The 22,549-nt window shown below is 48.4% G+C and overlaps 1 protein-coding gene across 2 annotated transcripts in view; it reads left to right on the forward strand.

Moving 5' to 3' along the window:
- The first annotated feature begins 636 nt into the window (after nt 1-636).
- The window catches only part of CAPZB (capping actin protein of muscle Z-line subunit beta), a 38,070-nt gene continuing 16,157 nt past the window's right edge, over nt 637-22,549 (forward strand). Inside the window, exon 1 of one of the 2 annotated variants that reach the window (XM_077260304.1) lies at nt 637-812. In XM_077260304.1, the coding sequence (XP_077116419.1) occupies nt 810-812 (3 nt within the window). In that variant the 5' untranslated portion in view covers nt 637-809. The remainder of the gene's footprint in view (nt 813-22,549) is intronic. The other variant, XM_077260303.1, reaches the window with a different exon arrangement.

Raw genomic sequence — 22,549 nt, forward strand, 5'->3', positions numbered from 1 at the left:
GACGGAGCGTTTTACATGAGGGGATTTATTACATGAGGGAGCGCTTTACATGAGGGGATTCATTACATGAGAGGGCGCTTTACCTGAGGGGACTCATTACATGAGGAAGCGCTTTACCTGAAGGGGACTCATTATATGAGGGAATGCGTTACATGAGCGGACTCATTACATGAGAGGGCGCTTTACATGAGGGGACTCATTACATGAGGGAGCGCTTTACCTGAGGGGACTCATTACATGAGGGAGCGCTTTACCTGAGGGGACTCATTACATGAGGGAGTGCGTTACATGAGGGGATTCAATACATGAGAGGGCGCTTTACATGAGGGAGCGCTTTACATGTGGGGACTCGTTACATGAGGGAGCGCTTTACGTGAGATTATCATAACGTTGCTATGGTGAGTATTACTTACTATAGAGATTATAATAACGTTGCTATGGTGATTATTACTTACTATAGAGATTATCATTCCGTTCCGTTGCTATGGTGATTATTATCTTTTTTCTTTTTTCCTCCCAGGCTCCTCCTCCCTTATTATTAGTAAAACATCTGGTCCCGCCCCTCCCGCTCAGCCACAGGCTCCGCCTCACTGTCAGTGATGTCACGCTCTCCATACTTGGTGATGGCTGGGAGGAGATGTTCTCATTGGCTGACGGGTATTGGCAGTAGGCGTGTCCGGAGCTCGGTGGCTGCTGACCCGGATGTTCACTCCTAGGTCCTGAGGAAGTGGAGGCGCCGCCGGGCCTACGGGGCACAGCGATACCGAACCGTCACAGTACCGAAGAGCCCGGCCTCACCCACCGCAGCCATGGTAACGACGGGAGACTCCCCCCGTGGGTGGCGGGTGGTGGTGACGCCCGCGGGTGATAGTGGGGACCTGTCACAATACGCCTGTGGCGTCACTCTGCGGGCACTATGACGACACAGGGGCGACGGGGGCTGTATAGTCCCTGGTGCCTCCGGGTTACACCTCTGTATAACGCCCTGTCCTACATAGAGACACCCCTTACCCCCGTATAGAGAGCCCCCTCTGTATAACACCCTGTACTCCGGCCTGTCCTATATAGAGATCCCCTCTGTATAACACCCTGTACTCCGGCCTGTCCTATATAGAGATCTACCCCTGTATAACACCCTGTACTCCGGCCTGTCCTATATAGAGATCACCCCTGTATAACACCCTGCACTCCGGCCTGTCCTATATAGAGATCCCCTCTGTATAACACCCTGCACTCCGGCCTGTCCTATATAGAGATCCCCTCTGTATAACACCCTGCACTCCGGCCTGTCCTATATAGAGATCCCCTCTGTATAACACCCTGCACTCCGGCCTGTCCTATATAGAGATCACCCCCTGTATAACACCCTGTACTCCGGCCTGTCCTATATAGAGATCCCCCCCCCCCTGTATAAAACCCTGTATTCCGGTCTGTCCTATGTAGAGATCCCCTCTGTATAACACCCTGTACTCCGGCCTGTCCTATATAGAGATCCCCCTCTGTATAACACCCTGTACTCCGGCCTCTCCTATATAGAGATCCCCCTCTGTATAACACCCTGTACTCCGGCCTGTCCTATATAGAGATCCCCTCTGTATAACACCCTGTACTCCGGCGTGTCCTATATAGAGATCACCCCTGTATAACACCCTGTACTCCGGCCTGTCCTATATAGAGATCTACCCCTGTATAACACCCTGTACTCCGGCCTGTCCTATATAGAGATCCCCCTCCGTATAACACCCTGTACTCCGGCCTGTCCTATATAGAGATCACCCCCTGTATAACACCCTGTACTCCTGCCTGTCCTATATAGAGTTCTACCCCTGTATATCACCCTGTACTCCTGCCTGTCCTATATAGAGATCCCCCTCTGTATAACACCCTGCACTCTGGCCTGTCCTATATAGAGATCCCCCTCTGTATAACACCCTGTACTCCGGCCTCTCCTATATAGAGATCCCCCTCTGTATAACACCCTGTACTCCGGCCTGTCCTATATAGAGATCCCCCTCCGTATAACACCCTGTACTCCGGCCTGTCCTATATAGAGATCACCCCCTGTAAAACACCCTGTACTCCTGCCTGTCCTATATAGAGATCACTCCCTGTAAAACACCCTGTACTCCTGCCTGTCCTATATAGAGATCACCCCCTGTAAAACACCCTGTACTCCGGCCTGTCCTATGTAGAGATCCCCTCTGTATAACACCCTGTACTCCGGCCTGTCCTATATAGAGATCCCCCTCTGTATAACACCCTGTACTCCGGCCTGTCCTATATAGAGATCACCCTCTGTATAACACCCTGTACTCCGGCCTGTCCTATATAGAGATCCCCCTCTGTATAACACCCTGCACTCTGGCCTGTCCTATATAGAGATCACCCTCTGTATAACACCCTGTACTCCTGCCTGTCCTATATAGAGATCACCCCTGTATAACACCCTGCACTCCGGCCTGTCCTATATAGAGATCCCCCTCTGTATAACACCCTGTACTCCTGCCTGTCCTATATAGAGATCACCCCTGTATAACACCCTGCACTCCGGCCTCTCCTATATAGAGATCCCCCTCTGTATAACACCCTGTACTCCGGCCTGTCCTATATAGAGATCACCCTCTGTAAAACACCCTGTACTCCTGCCTGTCCTATATAGAGATCTACCCCTGTGTAACACCCTGTACTCCTGCCTGTCCTATATAGAGATCCCCCTCTGTATAACACTCTGTACTCCGGCCTCTCCTATATAGAGATCCCCCTCTGTATAACACCCTGTACTCCTGCCTGTCCTATATAGAGATCACCCCTGTATAACACCCCGCACTCCGGTCTGTCCTATATAGAGATCCCCTCTGTATAACACCCTGTACTCCTGCCTGTCCTATATAGAGATCCCCCTCTGTATAACACCCTGTACTCCTGCCTGTCCTATATAGAGATCCCCCTCTGTATAACACCCTGTACTCCTGCCTGTCCTATATAGAGATCCCCCTCTGTATAACACCCTGTACTCCGGCCTGTCGTATATAGAGATCCCTCCCTGTATAACACCCTGTACTCCGGCCTGTCCTATATAGAGATCACCCCTGTATAACACCCTGTACTCCGGCCTGTCCTATATAGAGATCCCCCTCTGTATAACACCCTGTACTCCGGCCTGTCCTATATAGAGATCCCCCTCTGTATAACACCCTGTACTCCGGCCTGTCCTATATAGAGATCCCCCTCTGTATAACACCCTGTACTCCGGCCTGTCCTATATAGAGATCACCCCTGTATAACACCCTGCACTCCGGCCTGTCCTATATAGAGATCCCCTCTGTATAACACGCTGTACTCCGGCCTCTCCTATATAGATCCCCCTCTGTATAACACCCTGTACTCCAGCCTGTCCTATATAGAGATCACCCTCTGTATAATACCCTGCACTCCGGCCTGTCGTTTATAGAGACCCCCTCTGTATTACACTCTGTACTCCGGCCTCTCCTATATAGATCCCCCTCTGTATAACACCCTGCACTCCGGCCTCTCCTATATAGAGATCCCCCTCTGTATAACACCTGTACTCCGGCCTGTCCTATATAGAGATCCCCCCTATATAACACCCTGTACTCCGGCCTGTCCTATATAGAGATCACCCCTGTATAACACCCTGTACTCCGGCCTCTCCTATATAGAGATCACCCTCTGTATAACACCCTGTACTCCGGCCTGTCCTATATAGAGATCACCCTCTGTATAACACCCTGTACTCTTGCCTGTCCTATATAGAGATCACCCCTGTATAAGACCCTGCGCTCCGGCCTGTCCTATATAGATATCACCCTCTGTAAAACACCCTGTACTCCGGCCTGTCCTATATAGAGATCACCCTCTGTATAACACCCTGTACTCCTGCCTGTCCTATATAGAGATCACCCTCTGTATAACACCCTGTACTCCTGCCTGTCCTATATAGAGATCCCCCTCTGTATAACACCCTGTACTCCGGCCTGTCCTATATAGAGATCACCCCTGTATAACACCCTGCACTCCGGCCTGTCCTATATAGAGATCCCCCTCTGTATAACACCATGTACTCCGGCATGTCCTATATAGAGATCACCCCTGTATAACACCCTGTACTCCGGCCTGTCCTATATAGAGATCCCCCTCTGTATAACACCCTGTTCTCCGGCCTGTCCTATATAGAGATCACCCTCTGTATAACACCCTCTACTCCGGCCTGTCCTATATAGAGATCACCCCTGTATAACACCCTGTACTCCGGCCTGTCCTATATAGAGATCACCCCTGTATAACACCCTGTACTCCGGCCTGTCCTATATAGAGATCCCCCTCTGTATAACACCCTGTTCTCCGGCCTGTCCTATATAGAGATCACCCTCTGTATAACACCCTCTACTCCGGCCTGTCCTATATAGAGATCACCCTCTGTATAACACCCTGTACTCCTGCCTGTCCTTTATAGAGATCCCCCTCTGTATAACACCCTGTACTCCGGCCTGTCCTATATAGAGATCACCCCTGTATAACACCCTGTACTCCTGCCTGTCCTATATAGAGATCACCCCTGTATAACACCCTGTACTCCTGCCTGTCCTTTATAGAGATCCCCCTCTGTATAACACCCTGTTCTCCGGCCTGTCCTATATAGAGATCCCCCTCTGTATAACACCAAGTACTCCGACGTGTCCTATATAGAGATCCCCCTCTGTATAACACCCTGTACTCCTGCCTGTCTTATATAGAGATCACCCCTGTACAGGTCCTTCTCAAAAAATTAGCATATAGTGTAAAATTTCATTATTTACCATAATGTAATGATTACAATTAAACTTTCATATATTATAGATTCATTATCCACCAACTGAAATTTGTCAGGTCTTTTATTGTTTTAATACTGATGATTTTGGCATACAACTCCTGATAACCCAAAAAACCTGTCTCAATAAATTAGCATATTTCACCCGTCCAATCAAATAAAAGTGTTTTTTAATAACAAACAAAAAAACCATCAAATAATAATGTTCAGTTATGCACTCAATACTTGGTCGGGAATCCTTTGGCAGAAATGACTGCTTCAATGCGGCGTGGCATGGAGGCAATCAGCCTGTGACACTGCTGAGATGTTATGGAGGCCCAGGATGCTTCAATAGCGGCCTTAAGCTCATCCAGAGTGTTGGGTCTGGCGTCTCTCAACTTTCTCTTCACAATATCCCACAGATTCTCTATGGGGTTCAGGTCAGGAGAGTTGGCAGGCCAATTGAGCACAGTAATACCATGGTCAGTAAACCATTTACCAGTGGTTTTGGCACTGTGAGCAGGTGCCAGGTCGTGCTGAAAAATGAAATCTTCATCTCCATAAAGCATTTCAGCCGATGGAAGCATGAAGTGCTCCAAAATCTCCTGATAGCTAGCTGCATTGACCCTGCCCTTGATGAAACACAGTGGACCAGCACCAGCAGCTGACATGGCACCCCACACCATCACTGACTGTGGGTACTTGACACTGGACTTCAGGCATTTTGGCATTTCCTTCTCCCCAGTCTTCCTCCAGACTCTGGCACCTTGATTTCCGAATGACATGCAAAATTTGCTTTCATCAGAAAAAAGTACTTGGGACCACTTAGCAACAGTCCAGTGCTGCTTCTCTGTAGCCCAGGTCAGGCGCTTCTGCCGCTGTTTATGGTTCAAAAGTGGCTTGACCTGGGGAAATGCTGAAATGCTTTATGGAGATGAAGATTTCATTTTTCAGCACGACCTGGCACCTGCTCACAGTGCCAAAACCACTGGTAAATGGTTTACTGACCATGGTATTACTGTGCTCAATTGGCCTGCCAACTCTCCTGACCTGAACCCCATAGAGAATCTGTGGGATATTGTGAAGAGAAAGTTGAGAGACGCAAGACCCAACACTCTGGATGAGCTTAAGGCCGCTATTGAAGCATCCTGGGCCTCCATAACATCTCAGCAGTGTCACAGGCTGATTGCCTCCATGCCACGCCGCATTGAAGCAGTCATTTCTGCCAAAGGATTCCCGACCAAGTATTGAGTGCATAACTGAACATTATTATTTGATGGTTTTTTTGTTTGTTATTAAAAAACACTTTTATTTGATTGGACGGGTGAAATATGCTAATTTATTGAGACAGGTTTTTTGGGTTATCAGGAGTTGTATGCCAAAATCATCAGTATTAAAACAATAAAAGACCTGACAAATTTCAGTTGGTGGATAATGAATCTATAATATATGAAAGTTTAATTGTAATCATTACATTATGGTAAATAATGAAATTTAACACTATATGCTAATTTTTTGAGAAGGACCTGTATAATACCTGTACTCCGGCCTCTCCTATATAGAGATCCTCCTCTGTATAACACCCTGTTCTCCGGCCTGTCCTATATAGAGATCACCCTGTACTCCTGCCTGTCCTATATAGAGATCACCCCTGTTTAACACCCTGCACTCCGGCCTGTCCTATATAGAGATCCCCCTCTGTATAACGCCCTGTACTCCTGCCTGTCCTATATAGAGATCCCCCTCTGTATAACACCCTGCTCTCCGGCCTGTCCTATATAGAGATCTACCTCTGTATAACACCCTGTACTACGGCCTCTCCTACATAGAGATCCCCCTCTGTATAACACCCTGTACTCCGGCCTGTCCTATATAGAGATCTACCCCTGTATAACACCCTGCACTCCGGCCTGTCCTATATAGAGATCCCCCTCTGTATAACACCCTGTACTCCGGCCTGTCCTATATAGAGATCCCCTCTGTATAACACCCTGTACTCCGGCCTGTCCTATATAGAGATCACCCCTGTATAACACCCTGCACTCCGGCCTGTCCTATATAGAGATCCCCCTCTGTATAACACCCTGTACTCCTGCCTGTCCTATATAGAGATCCCCCTCTGTATAACACCCTGTACTCCGGCCTGTCCTTTATAGAGATCACCCCTGTATAACACCCTGCACTCCGGCCTGTCCTATATAGAGATCCCCCTCTGTATAACACCCTGTACTCCTGCCTGTCCTATATAGAGATCACCCTCTGTATAACACCCTGTACTCCTGCCTGTCCTATATAGAGATCACCCCTGTATAACACCCTGCACTCCGGCCTCTCCTATATAGAAATCCCCCTCTGTATAACACCCTGTACTCCGGCCTGTCCTATATAGAGATCTACCCCTGTATAACACCCTGTACTCCTGCCTGTCCTATATAGAGATCCCCCTCTGTATAACACTCTGTACTCCGGCCTCTCCTATATAGAGATCCCCCTCTGTATAACACCCTGTACTCCTGCCTGTCCTATATAGAGATCACCCCTGTATAACACCCCGCACTCCGGCCTGTCCTATATAGAGATCCCCTCTGTATAACACCCTGTACTCCGGCCTGTCCTATATAGAGATCACCCCTGTATAACACCCTGTACTCCGGCCTGTCCTATATAGAGATCACCCTCTGTATAACACCCTGTACTCCTGCCTGTCCTATATAGAGATCCCCCTCTGTATAACACCCTGTACTCCTGCCTGTCCTATATAGAGATCCCCCTCTGTATAACACCCTGTACTCCGGCCTGTCGTATATAGAGATCCCCCCTGTATAACACCCTGTACTCCGGCCTGTCCTATATAGAGATCACCCCTGTATAACACCCTGTACTCCGGCCTCTCCTATATAGAGATCCCCCTCTGTATAACACCCTGTACTCCGGCCTGTCCTATATAGAGATCACCCCTGTATAACACCCTGCACTCCGGCCTGTCCTATATAGAGATCCCCCTCTGTATAACACCCTGTATTCCGGACTGTCCTATATAGAGATCACCCCCTGTATAACACCCTGTACTCCGGCGTGTCCTATATAGAGATCCCCCCTGTATAACATCATGTACTCCGGACTGTCCTATATAGAGATCCCCCTCTGTATAACACCCTGTATTCCGGACTGTCCTATATAGAGATCACCCCCTGTATAACACCCTGCACTCTGGCCTGTCCTATATAGAGATCCCCCTCTGTATAACACCCTGTACTCCGGCCTGTCCTATATAGAGATCCCCCTCTGTATAACACCCTGTACTCCGGCCTGTCCTATATAGAGATCCCCCTCTGTATATCACCCTGTACTCCGGCCTGTCCTATATAGAGATCCCCCTGTATAACACCCTGTACTCCGGCCTGTCCTATATAGAGATCCCCCTGTATAACACCCTGCACTCCGGCCTGTCCTATATAAAGTTCACCCCCTGTATAACACCCTGTACTCCTGCCTATCCTATATAGAGATCACCCCTGTATAACACCCTGTACTCCGGCCTGTCCTATATAGAGATCACCCCTGTATAACACCCTGCACTCTGGCCTGTCCTATATAGAGATCACCCCTGTATAACACCCTGTACTCCGGCCTGTCCTATATAGAGATCTACCCCTGTATAACACCCTGTACTCCGGCCTGTCCTATATAGAGATCCCCCTCTGTATAACACCCTGTATTCCGGACTGTCCTATGTAGAGATCACCCCCTGTATAACACCCTGTACTCCTGCCTGTCCTATATAGAGATCCCCCTCTGTATAACACCCTGTACTCCGGCCTGTCCTATATAAAGATCACCCCCTGTATAACACCCTGTACTCCGGCCTCTCCTATATAGAGATCCCCTCTGTATAACACCCTGCACTCCGGCCTGTCCTATATAGAGATCACCCCCTGTATAACACCCTGTACTCCGGCCTGTGCTATATAGAGATCACCCCCTGTATAACACCCTGCACTCTGACCTGTGCTATATAGAGATCCCCCTCTGTATAACACCCTGCACTCTGGCCTGTCCTATATAGAGATCACCCTCTGTATAACACCCTGTACTCCTGCCTGTCCTATATAGAGATCACCCCTGTATAACACCCTGCACTCCGGCCTGTCCTATATAGAGATCCCCCTCTGTATAACACCCTGTACTCCTGCCTGTCCTATATAGAGATCACCCCTGTATAACACCCTGCACTCCGGCCTCTCCTATATAGAAATCCCCCTCTGTATAACACCCTGTACTCCGGCCTGTCCTATATAGAGATCTACCCCTGTATAACACCCTGTACTCCTGCCTGTCCTATATAGAGATCCCCCTCTGTATAACACTCTGTACTCCGGCCTCTCCTATATAGAGATCCCCCTCTGTATAACACCCTGTACTCCTGCCTGTCCTATATAGAGATCACCCCTGTATAACACCCCGCACTCCGGCCTGTCCTATATAGAGATCCCCTCTGTATAACACCCTGTACTCCGGCCTGTCCTATATAGAGATCACCCCTGTATAACACCCTGTACTCCGGCCTGTCCTATATAGAGATCACCCTCTGTATAACACCCTGTACTCCTGCCTGTCCTATATAGAGATCCCCCTCTGTATAACACCCTGTACTCCTGCCTGTCCTATATAGAGATCCCCCTCTGTATAACACCCTGTACTCCGGCCTGTCGTATATAGAGATCCCCCCTGTATAACACCCTGTACTCCGGCCTGTCCTATATAGAGATCACCCCTGTATAACACCCTGTACTCCGGCCTCTCCTATATAGAGATCCCCCTCTGTATAACACCCTGTACTCCGGCCTGTCCTATATAGAGATCCCCCTCTGTATAACACCCTGTACTCCGGCCTGTCCTATATAGAGATCACCCCTGTATAACACCCTGCACTCCGGCCTGTCCTATATAGAGATCCCCTCTGTATAACACGCTGTACTCCGGCCTCTCCTATATAGATCCCCCTCTGTATAACACCCTGTACTCCAGCCTGTCCTATATAGAGATCACCCTCTGTATAACACCCTGCACTCCGGCCTGTCGTTTATAGAGATCCCCTCTGTATTACACTCTGTACTCCGGCCTCTCCTATATAGATCCCCCTCTGTATAACACCCTGCACTCCGGCCTCTCCTATATAGAGATCCCCCTCTGTATAACACCTGTACTCCGGCCTGTCCTATATAGAGATCCCCCCTATATAACACCCTGTACTCCTGCCTGTCCTATATAGAAATCCCCCTCTGTATAACACCCTGTACTCCGGCCTGTCGTATATAGAGATCCCCCTGTATAACACCCTGTACTCCGGCCTGTCCTATATAGAGATCACCCCTGTATAACACCCTGTACTCCGGCCTCTCCTATATAGAGATCCCCCTCTGTATAACACCCTGTACTCCGGCCTGTCCTATATAGAGATCCCCCTCTGTATAACACCCTGTACTCCGGCCTGTCCTATATAGAGATCCCCCTCTGTATAACACCCTGTACTCCGGCCTGTCCTAAATAGAGATCACCCCTGTATAACACCCTGCACTCCGGCCTGTCCTATATAGAGATCCCCCTCTGTATAACACCCTGTACTCCTGCCTGTCCTATATAGAGATCCCCTCTGTATAACACGCTGTACTCCGGCCTCTCCTATATAGATCCCCCTCTGTATAACACCCTGCACTCCGGCCTGTCGTTTATAGAGATCCCCTCTGTATTACACTGTGTACTCCGGCCTCTCCTATATAGATCCCCCTCTGTATAACACCCTGCACTCCGGCCTCTCCTATATAGAGATCCCCCTCTGTATAACACCTGTACTCCGGCCTGTCCTATATAGAGATCCCCCCTATATAACACCCTGTACTCCGGCCTGTCCTATATAGAGATCACCCCTGTATAACACCCTGTACTCCGGCCTCTCCTCTATAGAGATCCCCCTCTGTATAACACCCTGTACTCCGGCCTGTCCTATATAGAGATCACCCTCTGTATAACACCCTGTACTCTTGCCTGTCCTATATAGAGATCACCCCTGTATAACACCCTGCGCTCCGGCCTGTCCTATATAGAGATCCCGTCTGTATAACACTCTGTACTCCGGCCTGTCCTATATAGAGATCCCCCTATATAACACCCTGTACTCCGGCCTGTCGTATATAGAGATCCCCCCTGTATAACACCCTGCACTCCGGCCTCTCCTATATAGAGATCCCCCTCTGTATAACACCCTGTACTCCGGCCTGTCCTATATAGAGATCCCCCTATATAACACCCTGTACTCCGGCCTGTCCTATATAGAGATCCCCCTCTGTATAACACCCTGTTCTCCGGCCTGTCCTATATAGATATCACCCTCTGTATAACACCCTGTACTCCGGCCTGTCCTATATAGAGATCACCCTCTGTATAACACCCTGTACTCCTGCCTGTCCTATATAGAGATCCTCCTCTGTATAACACCCTGTACTCCGGCCTGTCCTATATAGAGATCCCCCTCTGTATAACACCCTGTTCTCCGGCCTGTCCTATATAGAGATCACCCTCTGTATAACACCCTCTACTCCGGCCTGTCCTATATAGAGATCACCCTCTGTATAACACCCTGTACTCCTGCCTGTCCTTTATAGAGATCCCCCTCTGTATAACACCCTGTACTCCGGCCTGTTCTATATAGAGATCACCCCTGTATAACACCCTGTACTCCTGCCTGTCCTATAGAGAGATCACCCCTGTATTACACCCTGCACTCTGGCCTGTCCTATATAGAGATCCCCCTCTGTATAACACCAAGTACTCCGACGTGTCCTATATAGAGATCCCCCTCTGTATAACACCCTGTACTCCTGCCTGTCCTATATAGAGATCCCCTCTGTATAACACCCTGTACTCCTGCCTGTCCTATGTAGAGATCCCCTCTGTATAACACCCTGTACTCCGGCCTCTCCTATATAGAGATCCCCCTCTGTATAACACCCTGTTCTCCGGCCTGTCCTATATAGAGATCACCCTCTGTATAACACCCTGTACTCCTGCCTGTCCTATATAGAGATCACCCCTGTATAACACCCTGTACTCCGGCCTGTCCTATATAGAGATCACCCTCTGTATAACACCCTGTACTCCTGCCTGTCCTATATAGAGATCCCCCTCTGTATAACACCCTGTACTCCTGCCTGTCCTTTATAGAGATCCCCCTCTGTATAACACCCTGTACTCCGGCCTGTCCTATATAGAGATCACCCCTGTATAACACCCTGTACTCCGGCCTGTCCTATATAGAGATCACCCTCTGTATAACACCCTCTACTCCGGCCTGTCCTATATAGAGATCACCCTCTGTATAACACCCTGTACTCCTGCCTGTCCTTTATAGAGATCCCCCTCTGTATAACACCCTGTACTCCGGCCTGTCCTATATAGAGATCACCCCTGTATAACACCCTGTACTCCTGCCTGTCCTATAGAGAGATCACCCCTGTATTACACCCTGCACTCTGGCCTGTCCTATATAGAGATCCCCCTCTGTATAACACCAAGTACTCCGACGTGTCCTATATAGAGATCCCCCTCTGTATAACACCCTGTACTCCTGCCTGTCCTATATAGAGATCCCCTCTGTATAACACCCTGTACTCCTGCCTGTCCTATGTAGAGATCCCCTCTGTATAACACCCTGTACTCCGGCCTCTCCTATATAGAGATCCCCCTCTGTATAACACCCTGTTCTCCGGCCTGTCCTATATAGAGATCACCCTCTGTATAACACCCTGTACTCCTGCCTGTCCTATATAGAGATCACCCCTGTATAACACCCTGTACTCCGGCCTGTCCTATATAGAGATCACCCTCTGTATAACACCCTGTACTCCTGCCTGTCCTATATAGAGATCCCCCTCTGTATAACACCCTGTACTCCTGCCTGTCCTATATAGAGATCCCCCTCTGTATAACGCCCTGTACTCCTGCCTGTCCTATATAGAGATCCCCCTCTGTATAACACCCTGTACTCCGGCCTGTCCTATCTAGAGATCTACCTCTGTATAACACCCTGTACTCCGGCCTGTCCTATATAGAGATCCCCCTCTGTAGAACACCCTGTACTCCGGCCTGTCCTATACAGGTCCTTCTCAAAAAATTAGCATATAGTGTTAAATTTCATTATTTACCATAATGTAATGATTACAATTAAACTTTCATATACTATAGATTCATTATCCACCAACTGAAATTTGTCAGGTCTTTTATTGTTTTAATACTGATGATTTTGGCATACAACTCCTGATAACCCAAAAAACCTGTCTCAATAAATTAGCATATCAAGAAAAGGTTCTCTAAATGACCTATTACCCTAATCTTCTGAATCAACTAATTAACTCTAAACACATGCAAAAGATACCTGAGGCTTTTAAAAACTCCCTGCCTGGTTCATTACTCAAAACCCCCATCATGGGTAAGACTAGCGACCTGACATATGTCAAGAAGGCCATCATTGACACCCTCAAGCAAGAGGGTAAGACCCAGAAAGAAATTTCTCAACAAATAGGCTGTTCCCAGAGTGCTGTATCAAGGCACCTCAATGGTTAGTCTGTTGGAAGGAAACAATGTGGCAGAAAACGCTGTACAACGAGAAGAGGTGACCGAACCCTGAGGAAGATTGTGGAGAAGGACCGATTCCAGACCTTGGGGAACCTGAGGAAGCAGTGGACTGAGTCTGGTGTGGAAACATCCAGAGCCACCGTGCACAGGCGTGTGCAGGAAATGGGCTACAGGTGCCGCATTCCCCAGGTAAAGCCACTTTTGAACCATAAACAGCGGCAGAAGCGCCTGACCTGGGCTACAGAGAAGCAGCACTGGACTGTTGCTAAGTGGTCCCAAGTACTTTTTTCTGATGAAAGCAAATTTTGCATGTCATTCGGAAATCAAGGTGCCAGAGTCTGGAGGAAGACTGGGGAGAAGGAAATGCCAAAATGCCTGAAGTCCAGTGTCAAGTACCCACAGTCAGTGATGGTGTGGGGTGCCATGTCAGCTGCTGGTGTTGGTCCACTGTGTTTCATCAAGGGCAGGGTCAATGCAGCTAGCTATCAGGAGATTTTGGAGCACTTCATGCTTCCATCGGCTGAAATGCTTTATGGAGATGAAGATTTCATTTTTCAGCACGACCTGGCACCTGCTCACAGTGCCAAAACCACTGGTAAATGGTTTACTGACCATGGTATTACTGTGCTCAATTGGCCTGCCAACTCTCCTGACCTGAACCCCATAGAGAATCTGTGGGATATTGTGAAGAGAAAGTTGAGAGACGCAAGACCCAACACTCTGGATGAGCTTAAGGCCGCTATTGAAGCATCCTGGGCCTCCATAACATCTCAGCAGTGTCACAGGCTGATTGCCTCCATGCCACGCCGCATTGAAGCAGTCATTTCTGCCAAAGGATTCCCGACCAAGTATTGAGTGCATAACTGAACATTATTATTTGATGGTTTTTTTGTTTGGTATTAAAAAACACTTATTTGATTGGTCGGGTGAAATATGCTAATTTATTGAGACAGGTTTTTTGGGTTATCAGGAGTTGTATGCCAAAATCATCAGTATTAAAACAATAAAAGACCTGACAAATTTCAGTTGGTGGATAATGAATCTATAATATATGAAAGTTTAATTGTAATCATTACATTATGGTAAATAATGAAATTTAACACTATATGCTAATTTTTTGAGAAGGACCTGTAGAGATCCCCCTCTGTAGAACACCCTGTACTCCGGCCTGTCCTATATAGAGATCCCCTCTGTATAACACCCTGTACTCCGGCCTGTCCTATATAGAGAGCCCCCTCTGTAGAACACCCTGTACTCCGGCCTGTCCTATATAGAGATCCCCTCTGTATAACACCCTGTACTCCGGCCTGTCCTATATAGAGAGCCCCCTCTGTAGAACACCCTGTACTCCGGCCTGTCCTATATAGAGAGCCCCTCTGTATAACACTCTGTACTCCGGCCTGTCCTATATAGAGATCCCCTCTGTATAGCACCCTGCACTCCGGCCTGTCCTATATAGAGAGCCCCCTCTGTATAACCGCAGCCTGTGGGCTGATGATGTCACATAGGAGACAGCTGCGGTCACCGTGGTGACGTATTACAGCGTGATGTATGTAACGTGTCCGCTCTGTGTATAGCAGTGTCATTGCTGGAATCCTCTCCCTCGAACACTGATACATTGTAACACTCCGTTATGTGAAGGTTCTGTTCTCACTGTCAGTTTCTCTGTTTGCTCCGGATTTCCCGCCTGCTGTTGCTTCTTGCATTTCTCTTCTACGTTGTGTCTTTCTCCTTCTGTGACTTCTCCACCAGTTCATGTTTGGTTTCTGTGACGTTCCCGATCTGCTCTGTGTCGCGTCTCCTTTAAGAGGTTTTATATGTCTAGAACGTTTAGTAACTTTGTGATCCACTCTGTGTTCCCTTTGTCAGAGCAGTTTTGAGCTTTGCTGTTAGTAAATGGAAACATTTTGTTACTGTCAGAAAGCTATTCGGACCTGTTACTTCTCACAGCTGAAGGTCTGTTACAGTTGTTGTTCCTCTAAACCATCTTTTTGTTGGCTGACTGACAACACTCAGTGATACAGTGTAACCAAGACTCGATGTAATTGTAACATATCCTCAGCTTAAAAAGTAATGTTTCTATTCAGTGCCAGAAAACAGGCATCCTGGAAAAAGCGTAACACTTCTCTACGTATTCTTTGTTGGTGGGTGATGCCCCCCAGAGGGAGCAGCCGTAGCTTGTGGCATTCAGGGGTGTAGGGGAGCTGGGTGCTGTGCTTGCTCCTGCCAGCTGTCAGAGCTGTGTGCCTGCTCCTGTCCGGGTCCTTTCAGGATGTACATCGTGTTTGGTTCCATTGGTCACGTGATCATTTGGAGATCCCCGCTCGCTTCTCGACATGGTCTGCTCTCCAGGGCACTTCTGTACCCGTCTTCCTGCTGCAGTAAACATGGCGCTCATCTTACCCAAGTTTCCTGCCTAATTGTCATTTCTTCCAATGGCTGCATTATAATACGTGCACATTGCAGCACGAGGAGCCGCGCCAGGCGCTGCAGCTAGTGTCCTGACCGCTGCCAACAGTCTGGGAATATCACCCTCCTCTTTATTATACACGATGTCCTGTACGTTTTATTACAGCTCCACATTCCAGCACATTAGTGCTTTTACATCTGCGGTAACCCTATACCCATCAGTCTCCGGGCAGCCACTTTCCATTCTGCCCGGCCAAAAATAGATCCGGGTCCGGAATCGCAGCTCGGACGTGGGGGTACGGCGAAGTGCTGGGATCGTCACGTGCTACCCCTGGGCAGAAGATGAGCCACACTCGCTGTATAACATGACAGCTTGAGCTTTGCCCCTGGTTGGTGACAGTGTTGTCCTGGACGCTGGTCTGGTTGCTAGGTAACTGAACGATTTGTGGTTGCTACAACGTTTCCCTAGTAATCCCACAAGTCCGCCAGCTCTGTGCTGTGTGCTGCTTCGGATGATCAGAATTTCCAGATTACTGGATGACGTCTTATTCTTAACCCTGTTCTGGTTTTCTACTCCAGTCACCTCCAGAGCTGCATTCACAGTCTCTGTCAGGAGTCCAAACTGTGAGCGAAAAAAAATGAAAAGAAAGACAAATTGGACATAATTTCACACAAAACCTAAAAAAAAGTGGGCAAAATTATTGGAACCTTTCCAAAATTGTTAGTAAATAACTTTTTCGGGTTGTTCCAATACACACAAAAAAAAAATAAACGTGTATAACAAAATTTGTGTAATGGCAGTAGTTTTCTGGAAGAAATGCTTCATTTTCTAAAACAATTTCAAGGGTGAAAACTATTTCGCCATGACTGTATATCAGTACTGGAGCTTTATAGGAAGCTGATATCAGTCACACATACAGTGGCATGTAAAAGTCTTGGCACCCCTGCTCAAAACTCCTGTTATTGTGAACAGTTGAAGATGAAATGATCTATAAAAGGCCTAAAGTTATAGATGACACATTTCCTTAGTATTTTTGGCAAACCTCGCTTGACTGCAATAGACATTCAGAAAGATTTATCAGGCTCTGGAGTTATGGTACGTTGTTCTACTGTTCAGAGATAGACTGACACAAATATGACCTTCATGGAAGAGTCCTCAGAAGAAAACCTCTCCTGCATCCTCACCATAAAATTCAGCGTCAGTAGTAAAAGAAACAAGCCTGATGCATTTTGGAAACAAGTACTGTGGACCGATGAGGATAGAAAAGAACTCTGTGGCCACAATGATCACACGTATGTGTGGAGTATAAAGACACAGAATTTCAGGAAAAGAACATCTCGCCCACCATTAAGCATGTGGGAGGATCAATCATGCTTTGCAGTTATATTGCAGCCAATGACACGGGGAACATTTCACGAGTAGAGGGAAGGATGGATTCTATGAGATTTCAACAAATTCTTGATGCAAACATAACATCATCTGCAATAAGCTGAAGGTGAAAAGAGGAAGAGGATGGCTTCTATAAATGGAGACTGACCCTAAACACACGTCACAATCCACAGTAGACGACCTCAAAAGCCGCAAGCTGAAGGTCATGTGATCTGATCATCATTGACAATCTGTGGCTAGTCCTCAAAATAGCAGAGGATGGAAGACGCCCCAGGAATCTCACACAATGGGAGGAATTCTGCAAGGAAGAACCTAGGAAAAACCCTCATCTTGTCTGGCTACAAAAAGTGTCTACAAGCTGTGATACTTGCAAAAGGAGGCGCTACTGGGTACTAACCATGCAGGGTGCACAGACTTTTACATGCCAGTGTAATGTAATGTCTGGGGGTTATATCAGTACTCTGCATCGCGGGGTGGGTAAGGTTGATTATGTTGTAATCTGAATGCGGCACATGGGGGACAGGTGGCCGGGGCTTGTGGGGGTGCAGGTGCACATGGCTTGTTGGACCAGTGGTCACAGCAACATTTAGTTTCTTCTTAGCTTGTATGACTGTGAATCTCGCCTGGTGGGCACCGTGCAGGGGACAACACTGAGGTTTGACACCTATGTGGGTGTGGAGATGCCTCTGTCCAGCACTGACCATCATGGGCTCCATTGCTTCTCCATCCACAGACCCTCGGGGTGCTGAGATCCCAGGACCTCACATACCAGGAGCGGCCCCCTCTCCGCTTTCACTGCTGAGCGGTGGAGACAACCTGATACCTGAGCAGCTCTGCTATTCCGCCTGTCGGCACATTCCCTCAGCCGGGAGGAGGCGCCGCGGGGAGTCTGCTGCCAGCCAGCTACATACATGATGGGCAAGGCTGAGCGCGGTCTGTACAGCATATGTGGGGGCAGAGGTCTAAACTGGGACCCCCACGATCCAGAATGGGAGCGTTCTGTATATCAGGGCGTTCTGGGGACCCCTCTAAGTCGCCTCCACGGGTTTTCATGGGGAAGATGTTTTGTTTGATGATGAAGACGATCTGACGCCATCCCCTCTGGGGTTTTATAGGGATTCTCCACCGCACCATGTCCAGCTTAATGTGAGCTAGTGTTCTGTGTTATCAGCAAATTCAGAGCAGTTATAGCGTGACAGTCATGTCCTTAAGCTGTGGCCTCCTGTCCTTAAGCTGTGGCCTCCTGTCCTTAAGCTGTGGCCTCCTGTCCTTAAGCTGTGGCCTCCTGTCCTTAAGCTGTGGCCTCCTGTCCTTAAGCTGTGGCCTCCTGTCCTTAAGCTGTGGCCTCCTGTCCTTAAGCTGTGGCCTCCTGTCCTTAAGCTGTGGCCTCCTGTCCTTAAGCTGTGGCTTCCTGTGCTTAAGCTGTGGCTTCCGGTCCTTAAGCTGTGGCTTCCAGTACAACTTCTTGTTAAAGGTTTTAGCCACCAGTCTGCAACTTTCCAAAACCGGAAGGTACTCCAGTCACATCCAGAGCTGCATTCACAACCCAGTGAGCAGTGTATTGTGGGAGCCTAGTTGTCAGTTGTCATATGACATGGGCGACCTGGAAAAGTTTTTGAAGCAGCTTTGGATGTGACTGGAGAATACACAATCATTCAAAATAAGGGAAAAAAGGCTTTTACAAAGGGTCTTTTTTTAAAAAAATTTTATTTTGTAGATTTTGTGTTGATTGCGACTCGTTACCACAGGGCGTTCAGCGGGGGGCGCTATATCGGTTTGTGACTATAGGGGATAGGGGGACGGTTGGCGTCGGTGCGGAATGGTTCCCATCTGCTGCCAGAGGAGAGTGCATCCAGCCGCCATGCAGAAACCACATTGCTCGCAGCGAGGCGTCCTGCCGACCTCAGCACGGATCGGAGTCTTGGCAGCGGATGAAAGGGAAGTCAGATTTCCTCGCTGCCTTTAACAAGGGGAGAAAAATGAAGCTTTAGACACATAAACATCCCGTCAGCAGGATAAACACTGGCGCTGCAATCACTGCTGCACGTGGCCGAGGCTGGAGGGTCCGCGGAGCTCCCCCCAGTGCTCCGACATAACCTGAGGCCGCGTGTGAGCATGGTGTCCGAGCCCAGAGGTCTGAAGATCTGCCCCCTGTGTGCTGTGCCCTGCGTGTCTGCCCCCTGTGTGCTGTGCCCTGCGTGTCTGCCCCCTGTGTGCGGCTGGGCCCCGCGTATCTGCCTCCTGTGTGCGGCTGGGCCCCGCGTATCTGCCCCCTGTGTGCGGCTGGGCCCCGCGTATCTGCCCCCTGTGTGCGGCTGGGCCCCGCGTATCTGCCCCCTGTGTGCGGCTGGGCCCCGCGTATCTACCCCCTGTATATACACTGCACAGTACCACTCCTCCTGTACTGTATATATACACTGCACAGTACCGCTCATCCTGTCCTGTATATATACACTGCACAGTACCACTCATCCTGTCCTGTATATATACACTGCACAGTACCGCTCATCCTGTCCTGTATATATACACTGCACAGTACCACTCCCCCTGTATATATACAATGCACAGTACCACTCCCCCTATATATATACACTGCACAGTACCACTCCTCCTGTCCTGTATATATACACTGCACAGTACCACTCCTCCTGTCCTGTATATATACACTGCACAGTACCACTCCTCCTGTCCTGTGTATATATACACTGCACAGTACCACTCCTCCTGTCCTGTATATATACACTGCACAGTACCACTCCTCCTGTCCTGTATATATACACTGCACAGTACCACTCCTCCTGTCCTGTATATATACACTGCACAGTACCGCTCCTCCTGTCCTGTATATATACACTGCACAGTACCACTCCTCCTGTCCTGTATATATACACTGCACAGTACCACTCCTCCTGTATATATACACTGCACAGTACCACTCCTCCTGTCCTGTATATATACACTGCACAGTACCACTCCTCCTGTCCTGTATATATACACTGCACAGTACCGCTCCTCCTGTCCTGTATATATACACTGCACAGTACCGCTCCTCCTGTCCTGTATATATACACTGCACAGTACCACTCCTCCTGTATATATACACTGCACAGTACCACTCCTCCTGTCCTGTATATATACACTGCACAGTACCACTCCTCCTGTCCTGTATATATACACTGCACAGTACCGCTCCTCCTGTCCTGTATATATACACTGCACAGTACCGCTCCTCCTGTCCTGTATATATACACTGCACAGTACCGCTCCTCCTGTCCTGTATATATACACTGCACAGTACCGCTCCTCCTGTCCTGTATATATACACTGCACAGTACCGCTCCTCCTGTCCTGTATATATACACTGCACAGTACCACTCCTCCTGTCCTGTATATATACACTGCACAGTACCACTCCTCCTGTCCTGTATATATACACTGCACAGTACCGCTCCTCCTGTCCTGTATATATACACTGCACAGTACCGCTCCTCCTGTCCTGTATATATACACTGCACAGTACCACTCCTCCTGTATATATACACTGCACAGTACCACTCCCCCTGTATATATACAATGCACAGTACCACTCCCCCTGTATATATACACTGCACAGTACCACTCCTCCTGTCCTGTATATATACACTGCACAGTACCACTCCTCCTGTCCTGTATATATACACTGCACAGTACCACTCCTCCTGTCCTGTATATATACACTGCACAGTACCACTCCTCCTGTCCTGTATATATACACTGCACAGTACCGCTCCTCCTGTCCTGTATATATACACTGCACAGTACCACTCCTCCTGTCCTGTATATATACACTGCACAGTACCACTCCTCCTGTATATATACACTGCACAGTACCACTCCCCCTGTATATATACACTGCACAGTACCACTCCCCCTGTATATATACAATGCACAGTACCACTCCCCCTGTATATATACACTGCACAGTACCACTCCTCCTGTCCTGTATATATACACTGCACAGTACCACTCCTCCTGTCCTGTATATATACACTGCACAGTACCACTCCTCCTGTCCTGTATATATACACTGCACAGTACCACTCCTCCTGTCCTGTATATATACACTGCACAGTACCGCTCCTCCTGTCCTGTATATATACACTGCACAGTACCACTCCTCCTGTCCTGTATATATACACTGCACAGTACCACTCCTCCTGTCCTGTATATATACACTGCACAGTACCGCTCCTCCTGTCCTGTATATATACACTGCACAGTACCGCTCCTCCTGTCCTGTATATATACACTGCACAGTACCGCTCCTCCTGTCCTGTATATATACACTGCACAGTACCGCTCCTCCTGTCCTGTATATATACACTGCACAGTACCGCTCCTCCTGTCCTGTATATATACACTGCACAGTACCGCTCCTCCTGTCCTGTATATATACACTGCACAGTACCGCTCCTCCTGTCCTGTATATATACACTGCACAGTACCGCTCCTCCTGTCCTGTATATATACACTGCACAGTACCGCTCCTCCTGTCCTGTATATATACACTGCACAGTACCGCTCCTCCTGTCCTGTATATATACACTGCACAGTACCACTCCTCCTGTATATATACACTGCACAGTACCACTCCTCCTGTCCTGTATATATACACTGCACAGTACCACTCCTCCTGTCCTGTATATATACACTGCACAGTACCACTCCTCCTGTATATATACTGCACAGTACCACTCCTCCTGTATATATACACTGCACAGTACCACTCCTCCTGTCCTGTATATATACACTGCACAGTACCGCTCCTCCTGTCCTGTATATATACACTGCACAGTACCGCTCCTCCTGTCCTGTATATATACACTGCACAGTACCGCTCCTCCTGTATATATACACTGCACAGTACCACTCCTCCTGTCCTGTATATATACACTGCACAGTACCTCTCCTCCTGTCCTGTATATATACACTGCACAGTACCACTCCTCCTGTATATATACACTGCACAGTACCACTCCTCCTGTTCTGTATATATACACTGCACAGTACCACTCCTCCTGTCCTGTATATATACACTGCACAGTACCACTCCTCCTGTATATATACACTGCACAGTACCACTCCTCCTGTCCTGTATATATACACTGCACAGTACCACTCCTCCTGTATATATACACTGCACAGTACCACTCCTCCTGTCCTGTATATATACACTGCACAGTACCACTCCTCCTGTCCTGTATATATACACTGCACAGTACCACTCCTCCTGTCCTGTATATATACACTGCACAGTACCACTCCTCCTGTCC

This window comes from Ranitomeya variabilis, chromosome 4, assembly GCF_051348905.1.
Source record: "Ranitomeya variabilis isolate aRanVar5 chromosome 4, aRanVar5.hap1, whole genome shotgun sequence".
In the NCBI taxonomy this organism is placed as follows: domain Eukaryota; kingdom Metazoa; phylum Chordata; class Amphibia; order Anura; family Dendrobatidae; genus Ranitomeya; species Ranitomeya variabilis.